General features: G+C 41.7%; 1 protein-coding gene across 1 annotated transcript; it reads left to right on the top strand.

The window, feature by feature from the left end:
• The first annotated feature begins 3,431 nt into the window (after positions 1-3,431).
• IL9 (interleukin 9) lies at positions 3,432-9,506 on the top strand. The gene is made up of 6 exons (XM_007172184.2): positions 3,432-3,452; positions 6,390-6,566; positions 6,687-6,722; positions 6,808-6,840; positions 8,076-8,207; positions 9,396-9,506. The coding sequence occupies exons 2-6, from the start codon at positions 6,453-6,455 to the stop codon at positions 9,504-9,506; spliced, it is 426 nt and encodes a 141-aa protein (XP_007172246.1). The 5' UTR covers positions 3,432-3,452; positions 6,390-6,452.

Raw genomic sequence — 9,506 nt, 5'->3', positions numbered from 1 at the left:
TGCTCTATTTGATTTGCTTTCTGGCTCCTCTCTGACCCCAGTGTTTCTATTCTTTCTTTAATCACTCTGCTATAGAAACACTAGCCTCCATGCTGTTCCTCCTGCATGGCAGACACACTCTATCCTCAGGGCCCTTGAGCTTTCTATTCTCACTGCCTGAAATATTCTCCAAGATATCTGCCTGATGCACTCACCCACTTTCTGTGGACCTCTACTCAAATCACTGTATCAGAGATTTAATACTGATCAAAATCACTGCCTACCTTAAAGAACATAACTCCCACCTTCTACCACTCACTGTTTCCTCACTTGCTTTTGATTTTCATGGCACTTATGACCACCTGACATATTACCAAGATATTTGTTTGTTTATTGTCTTTTTCTGCTTTCTAGAATGTAGGCTTCCCAAGACAAGGTACTTTGTTTTGCTCACTGCTTTATCCCCAGAGGCCTAGAACAATGCTCAGGATATAATAAGTTCTCAATAAATACTGTTGAATAAATAGGTAGACCTAGGAATAAACTTCACAAAACTCTGCAAAACCTGTATGAAAAAAGAAATATAAAATTGAATTGAGGGAAATAAAAAAGGCTTGAATATATAGAGACATATCATCATCCTGGATGGAGAGATTCAATATTTCAAAGACATCATTTTTTCCTAAATTCAGTTTATATTGAACACAATCCCAATTAAAATCCTAATATGATTTTTTGGGGGAGGAAACTTATCAAAAGGATTCTAAAACCAATCTAGAGCTATAAATGTTTGAAGCCATCTAAGGCACTTTTGAAAATGACAAGTAATAAGAAGCAGGCAGATATTCCCAACCATATATTTAGATATACAGAAGAGCCACAGAAACGAAAGGTCATGGTACAATAGCACCAATATAAGTAGACATGTCATTGGGATGAATCGGAGAGTCCAGCTAAGCAGATAAATCCAGTTCACACTGCCAGCTGTGTGACTAAGGTGACTCTCAGCCTCTCTGAGCTTCAATTTCCACATCTATAAAATGGGGCTAATAAAGATTGTCAAGAGGCCTGAGTCACATAATATACATAAAGTGCTTAACATGTCCCCTTGTATGTAGTAAGGGTTCAACAAATTCTAGTGCCTTCCCCAATGGGACCCAGAACAGGAGTTCTTATCCTTTCTTAATTAGATGGACACTAGTAAACTAGCCACAGCAAAGGGGGTCCCACAGTCTTTAACTAATGTAGGGGCAGGTTTCAGGTAATGATGGGCTGTGTCGATAGGAGGGTGTGAAAATTCCATCGACAAAGATAGCCTGGATTGTTATTCACCAACAGTGCAGAGAAGAGGGGAGGGGAGGGAAGAGAGGATGCTGGTCTCGGAGCTCTGGAAACTGCATAGGGGCCAGTCTGGGAGAGTAGGCTCTGTGTCCATGGGACCCAGAATTTCCTTAGGAGGGATGGATGCAAGGGGAGGGTGCTGGGCACCCAGCTAGAAATCACCTCCTTGGGGGAGAAGCCCCTAAAGCGATGACAGCACATCCAGTGGGGTTTGCCCCATCACACTTGATTGGGAAATACTAACTTAGAAATAACTATTTGATTAAGAAATTAGTGCTTGAGGATTCTCATAACTAGTTATCTCTTGGTTGTTTACAGAAAAAAATAGAATGGGTTTTACTTAGAAACTGAGTGCCTTTTTTGGGGTGTATCATTTTGTGCTGTGGCTTCCTAGAACAAATAACCATTTTGTTTTATTCCCAGAGAAATAATCCATGACACATGGGTTTTTATCACAAAACAAAAATGTCAAACTTTATCTTTATAACAAAATAAATGGTTGAGTATAGTCTTTTGTCATTTATTGTAAAATATGTTATCTATGCTAAATCTTGGTAAGCATCTTACTCTCCAATCTTCTTGATAAAATAGGTGAGTAATTAATTTCTGAGCTTGGTGTATTTCCTCTGTAAGAGATCATTTGCATATGTGCATTTTGATACTGAAAGAAATCCTAGAAGCTAAACTTCAAAAATTGTAGACTTTGCATAGATAAACATCTGCTGTTTAATGGTGTTTTGAACTGCAGAGCTACCATTTAAGTACTTTTAATTCTTTTCTTTTTTATAACTGAGTGGGTGGGGAGATGGGAAAGAATTGTTAAGAATAGTCAACTCTCTCTCTGTTTCATCCTTTACAGAGCTGGAGTTCCCACACCTGACATGCCTTCCTCATGTAGTTCAATGAGAATTGAAAAGAAGAAGAGATTAAAAAGTACTTCAAATTTCTCAAGGGACTACAGAACAGGAAGGTTTATTTTGTTCATTGCTGAATCACTTTCCTGGCTCAGGTTTTTAAAATGTTATATTTGCTCTTTTTTTGTTACTGGTCCACGGAGAACATGTATTGGTCATTTCGTAAATAATATAAATTTAATAAGCTTTTACAAGATTAAATGTATTCATCATTCATTCATTTAACCAGTAATTCCTAAATACTTAATATAGACTGCACCCTGGGAATACAAATGAACAAGAGTCAGTCATCGTATTGGCTCTCATAGAACTTACAGCCCACAAGGAGGAATAGACCCTAAGACAGAATCATGCAGATTGCAAAGACTACTATGGTCATGGAGGGCTTCGTGGAGGAGGTGGCTTTTGAGTTGAAACCTGAAGGATGAGAATGGGCCATACATGGAAGAGCTGAGAAAGAATATTCCAGGCAGAACTCAGCAAGAGCAACGGCCTGGAGGCTGGATATAGAAAGAAACCAACATGACTGGAGGGTGGTAGGTGAGGGGAAAGCAGAGTATGAGCAGAGATTGGATCAGACCAGACCAAATTTCCAAATGGAAACGTGGCTCATTCCTGAAGAAGTATTCCAAATGGAACACTCCTATCTCTCCGTGAGGTAGGCCTAGGTGATCTGCCACAGATTCCTGTGTGGGTGAGTGTTGATGGTACAATGATGCTTGGAAAGGCTAGATAACCTGCCCAAGGAGCACCAATGTCCACTGATCACCTTTCCCCAGCACCAGCTCTTAGGGGTTAGGTAGGAGGGTGGGTGACCCAAGGCTAGCTGGTCAGGCCAGGATTTGGCCCAGGAAGAAAAGGATGTTAGTTCACCCACTTTTTTTCTGACTTCAATATGCAAAACTGTTCCCAGTAAACCAGGGCCTACTTTAGATACCACTGATGGTGGGTCATGGCTACACGAAGAGAAGATTTTTTGCTCGTGGGACCATCAAGCTCATTCCACAGACAGCTGCAGCAAATGATGGGCCTCCAGCACTTCAGAGAATCAGGCAGCCGAAGATTCCAGGGCCCCCACTCCCTTCCCCTCTGTATGGAGGGCTGACCTGAATAACAGAAGGACAATGGGAGAAGAGACACGTGAGCCACCAGCTCCTAGCTGTGCCCTTCCCAGAAGTGGCAGATAACAGATGGTATCTTCTGAAAATGAGGAATGTGGTATGTGAACTACCCTTTTTGGTAAAGGGTCAGATAGTCAATATTTTAGACATCACAGGCTATATATGGTCTCTGTAACACATTCTTCTTTGTTTTTATCTGTTAATTATTTTTTAATAACACTTCGAAAGGATTAAAAACCATTCTTAGCTTTCAGGACTTACACTGAATCTGGCCAAGTAGGTTACAGTTTGTTGAGTCCTAAGCTAGACTACATTGCCCTGTCAAATTTCAAACTGATGCTACTTAATCTGCATTACACGCTGCATAAACATTTCTTTTAATCTTTACAAGAATTCTCTGAGATAGGCCTTATATAACAACCCTATCCCCATTTTCCACACTCATTGGTGTTTTATGGTCAGGAGATGGAAGCTTGGAGAGGTCAAGACATCCACCCAAGGCCATGTGTCTAACAAACGATAGAAGCAAGATCTGAACCCAGGCAGTCTGTTCTCGGGCTTCCTGGTCTTAATCACAACACTATACTATCCCCCATCGTTAACTAGAGATATGGCTTTGGACACATCCATTCGTCTTTCTGGGTACAGCCCCCATCTGTGCAGTAAGAGGGGTCTTCCTCAGTGTGAGGGGCACACCTGATGCTGTGTGGAATGATTTCCATGGTTCATACACACAGCATTAAATAATGTTGATTCACACAGTAGGATGACTGCCCTTTCAAGTCTCTTTTAAATCTCCCAATGATGTCAGGGAAAAAGGTTCAATCTGACCCTCACATATCTTTTAACATCTCTCCAGCACATGGTAGTTTCCATTTCTATAACAGCTTTCCATTTTTACTGAGTTACAAGGCTCAGGGTCTTCAGTAGGCAGTGATATCTAGCTAGAATTTAGTATCACTCTTCTATTCTTATTGTTACTCTCTGGTGTTGCTTTCATGGTTTTATTTTTATGGTTTTTTATGATTATTTTCTATTTATGTAAAGTGTTAGTGCTGCTATTGCTGCAATTCTCTTTTCCATTCCTTCATGGTTATAAGATTGCTGCTGAAGCTCCTGCCATCACATCCATGCCCAAACTGGAATAAGGGGTAAGGGCACGTTTCAGCTACTTTTATCTCCTACTACCAAGAAAGCAAAAGAATTATACAGCCATTGCATTGATCAGAACATGTCACATGGTCGCCTATAGCAGCAAGGGAGGCTGAAAAAGTGAATGTTTGGCTGGGCACATTGCCACCATGAACTAATCAGGGTTCTACCATCAAGGAAAGGGCATAGATACTGGACTCGGTAATAAAAGTGTTTGCCATAGGCTGGGAAGCCTTTGAACCTTCTTCTTAGTGCCTGCAGAGGACAGGCCTGGAAGTTAGAGATGCGGGAGCATTTGGGGAATTCAGCAGAAAGCCACTTTCTTTTTACCTTGTTTGCCACCAAGATAGTGTGGCCACATAGAGCCGCCAAACACCAATGAACCATCGTCGCTCGTAAGGAACAACGTGCAACGAGAAAAGCAGTAATGTCACACGCTCTTACAGTCGTAAGAGTAGTGGTGAGAAATCTTACGGGTTTGTCCCCGTTGGCCACTACGGCACAAAGTGCCAAGCAAAGTGCCTTTTCAGTCTCTATTATGTAGAAGAAATATTTTCTTAAGTGCACACACCTCCAAATATGTACCCTAGAAACTAGGTCTGAAATCTTATAAAATCTCAGCTTATGTGCACATTTCTTACTATTTCAAAAACTTTTCACATTCATGATTTGACCCAACAAGGATTTAGTGATGGCCCACTGTTCCCCAGGCACCTTCCCAAGTGCTAAGGATACAGGGGTGAAGTAGACCCACAAGAGGTATATATCCTGATGGAAGAGGCAGACAAAAAACACACAGAGAAGCAGGAAAGCCAGAATATTAAGGACTGAACCTGGGAGTCAGACTTCTGGGTTTGAATACAAATTTTGTTGCTTTCTGGCTGTGTGGCTTTGGGCAAATTGTTTGCCTCTCTGTGCCTCAGTTTCCACAGCTATAAAATAAAATAATGAGGATAATTATACAACTTCCTTCATAGGGCTACAGTAAGACTGCTTCTTGGCTCATAGGGATTAGAACAGCTTCTCCAAAGAACCAAGAAGCTAAGGTGCAGACAGCGTTTTAAAAGGTAAAAAAATGGGGATGACAAATTAGTACAGACCTCATTTGATGACTGTACACATTACATGGTTTAATTCCCATAAAGTGCTTAGAATTGTGACTGGTATGTAATAAGTACTCAATAAATGTTAACTATTATCTTATTTTGAGCATGGAGTTTTTACTGGATGTTGCACAGTGCTATGTAAGTTCCCTAAAGACACTAAGGAATCCTCCAGGCCAGTTTTAACGGGCACTGTTGCTGCATTCTTGTGCTTAAGTTGAAGACTTCCTCCTTCAGTCACTTGTTCCAGGAAGCATTTGTGTGAGGTAGGGAATCTGGCCCCAAGCATGGAAGACAAGTTTAAGATTTGGGAGTAGAGTATAGTAAGATTGAGGTAGCAATGACGAGACAGAGCTTGCAAAATCCCTGATGACAGAACCGCTCTCCTGCACTATTTCTCATCCTCCCTGCCCTCCTTCGTCAGAATACCAGTGACTGGCTATTATATCAGCATTTCCAATAAAGTAAAAAGGGGAAAACACAGACCCGGGCTTTCATGGAAAGTATTTTCACTCTCACAACCAGAATCTCTGCCTTAAAAAAAATTATTGTTTTAAGATCTTTAACCTTTCCTGCAGCATCTTGATACCCAACTTTTTGAAAAGTGTCTTTTCTGAGGAATGGTATTTCGTGGGACAATGTAACATAGTCTTTGCCAAGTGACTCAGTTTGAGATACATATACACGCAAATATTGTTTCAATGTCAAGTGGCCCAAATTTACAGAGAAAAAGTGGGCATTGGTATCAGTTTGATGTCAGGGTTTTCCCATGTTTGCAGGGCAGCTTTAAATACAACTTGATTTGAAGGCATTTGAAGGCCAAGCTCCAGCCCCTTGTCAAGATGCTCCTGGCTGTGGTCCTTGCCTCTGCCCTGCTCCTCTGCTCAGCGGCCAGCCAGAGGTGTTTGACCTTGACAGGGATCAAGGATGTCGAGTACCTCATCAACAACCTGCAGGTAATCTGCAGAGGGGGGCGCCAGTGGGAAAGGCAATTATTGAAAATTTAAGTGAAATATAAGAGGATGAAAAATGCACCACTCACCATGGGTTCTTGTTTCTCCACTTAACTTTTTTAGAAACATCCACCTTCAAACTGCAACTGCAGCACCAATGTGAGTAAATGCTCTTCTAAGATCTTTCCAAACTAATTTTAGTTTTCACATCTGGAATCTTCACTGTGAAATTTCTCTTTCGCAGGTGACTGATTGTTTGTGTCTGCCCATTCCTTCTGTAAGTATAGTAAAAGAAAATAATCTTGATCATGTTTTTTTAAAGCCTTTAAGTCAAAATTAATTGTTCTATTTGATATCTGAAATAAGAAACTGTTACTTAGTTATAATTGTTACAGATTAGTAACAATTTTAAAAACCTCTCAAAATCTTGAAATTCTATGCTATTGATATATACATTTCTTTGCATTTAGTCTCCTTGAGAAGTCTGAACACTTTTCGATATTTAAAAAAGAATCTTGAATGTGTTTTTAGATTAGTGGCCATGTGCCCAATTAAATCAAACTGGGACTGAGAATATAACAAATGATATAGTTCATATCACACTGTTTTCTAATCCATTTGCTGGTATCTCTAGGGTTGCAAAACAATGTAAATAAAATGACGTCCTTTTGTCCTTCCTCTGGCCTAAACTCTCTGCATACTTTGCCTTCTCCCTCCCTCCCTCCCTATCCTTCTGTTTAGCTGATTTAGAGTGGCTATTGCAAGGTTTGAAGCCTGCCTTCCAGGAGGATAGGGTGTCTGAGATTGTGGGTGGAGGGAAAGTGAAAAGGGTTTCCAGGGAGTCATTCCCCACTTTGGCAGAGAGGAAGCGTGGCAGGAATTTCCTGGTTAAGGTGAGGAAGCAGCACCTACCCAAGGTGCTGTTGTGCTTGACTCTCTCACAAGCCAGGCCTGGGAGAACCTGAGCTTTTCACCACAGCTGAGGTCAGGTGTCACACCCTACCATGGTCCATCTATTAGATGACAAGAGCATATTATGACTTCTGAGGAGGAACCACACATTTATGGCCCAGCCCATTCCGTTAGTTTTTAATCCATGGTTTTAGCTACTGCTGAAACAATGGCAGTATTCAACAGGCATATCCCATCAGGCTGGTGTGAAAAGGCTTTTCCTTTCTCTGTACTTTCAAACTCACTATGACAAGACTTGGAACAAGGGAGCATCCTTTGAAAAGTAGACTCAGCACTGGCTGTTTCCTGGGGTCCACAGGCCTCATGTTCCCTGGGGTGCAACATACTGGAAATCTTCAGGGAGTGTCACTGTGGGAAAAGGGCCTTACCTTGAAATATTGAAGATCATTTCCTAGCCTGGCAAGGGACCTGTCTAAAACACAATGCAAGTTTAGATTACATTGGTTAAATTAAAATAGCCTCTAAAAGCATTCTCTTTGTGATTCCTACTCAAAGCTGTCCTCTGAATGTTTCTTTTCCTAAATCCTTGTTATTTACCAGGACAACTGCACCACAGCATGCTTACAAGAGGGTCTGTCGCAGATGACCAACACCACAGTGAAAACAAGTTTCCCGCTGATTTTCAATCGGGTGAAGAAAACAGTTGAAGCCTTCCAGAACAACAAGTGTGGAGTGAGTGTGTTTTTATCTGTGATGTGCTCTGGTTAGTTATTTTTGTGTGAATGTCAATGCCAACTCCATCTGAATGAGAAAGGGTGATAAGGTTGGAACTGGTAGTTCAAGGTTGATTAGGGACATATAAGAAATTTAATCAGAGCAAGAGAATTAAAGTGAGATCTGCCCGGATGGTGCATTGTTCCCTCTCACTTTAAAAAACACTCACCCTTATGTTGGCTTTTACTTCTCTCCACCTCTTGAATAATGAAAGAATCTAGCCTGATTGTAATTAGAAGCTAAAATCTAGAGAATCAGGGCTGTAACCCATACAGTTCTAAATTATCTTAGAGATTCAGTTTGCCGAGTGGATATTCTGGCCTGTAAGTTAAAGTTTTCTTTCCATTGGCCAAGGAGGTGTTTAAAGGAAGACACATCCACATCCAGGTGGAAGCTTGTCATCTGCCCTAAATGTCCATCAGCGCGTCCTCTTCTTGAGCATACACCCTGGTCGCTGGAGGAAAGGGGAGGGAGTGAACTTTTTTCATTACCGTCACCACGTGAGGGCCCCTCCTCACTCAGCTACTGAACTGCGGGGGTTTCTGCCATCAACAGCATGCAGTTCCAAATGCTTAATATATACTGTTTCATTGAATACCTACCTTAATGACAATTGTCAGATTTACCACCCTCACATTGTAGAGGAGGAAACTGAGGCTCAGTGAGGTTAACTGATTTGCCCAAGGCTGCATATTTAATAAGTGGCAGCGCTGAGATTTGAACTCTGGTCTCTGGGACCCCTAAATCCCACTCTTAGTCATTGTGCTATAAAATGACCTTGGAAGGACAGCCAGAAAGAACAATAACAAAATTTTAAGCCTCAAAGCATCCCAAGGAAGTTTCCTCTAATGAGGAGATTTAGAGATTTAGGGCCACTTGATATGTGTGTGTGTGTGTGTGTGTGTGTGTGGCAAGCAGACCCCTGAAATCCTACTTCAAAGTCAACCACCTATGCCACCTACACAAAATGTTAGCGACTCCCCATCCATTTGCTCCATGCCTCAAGCCCCCCACTGCCAGCACACCCCCATCCCCACTGACCATCCCCCCCGTCCACTCACCAGGCTCTGGGCAGGGTGGTTCCTGGGGCTGCTGGGTTCCATACTGTTTTAGTCACTCTGCCTTTGTCAACTTTTATCCCAACAGTCTTTCTCCTGTGAAAAGCCATGCAACCAAACCACAGCAGGCAATATGATGACATTTCTGAAGACTCTCCTGGAAAGTTTCCAGAAAGAAAGGATGAGAGGCAGAGTGTGA

The sequence above is a fragment of the Balaenoptera acutorostrata genome, chromosome 2 (genome assembly GCF_949987535.1).
Source record: "Balaenoptera acutorostrata chromosome 2, mBalAcu1.1, whole genome shotgun sequence".
Lineage (NCBI taxonomy): Eukaryota > Metazoa > Chordata > Mammalia > Artiodactyla > Balaenopteridae > Balaenoptera > Balaenoptera acutorostrata.
The sequence above is the reverse complement of the archived record's forward strand: the minus strand, read 5'-3'. Positions and strand labels throughout refer to the sequence as shown.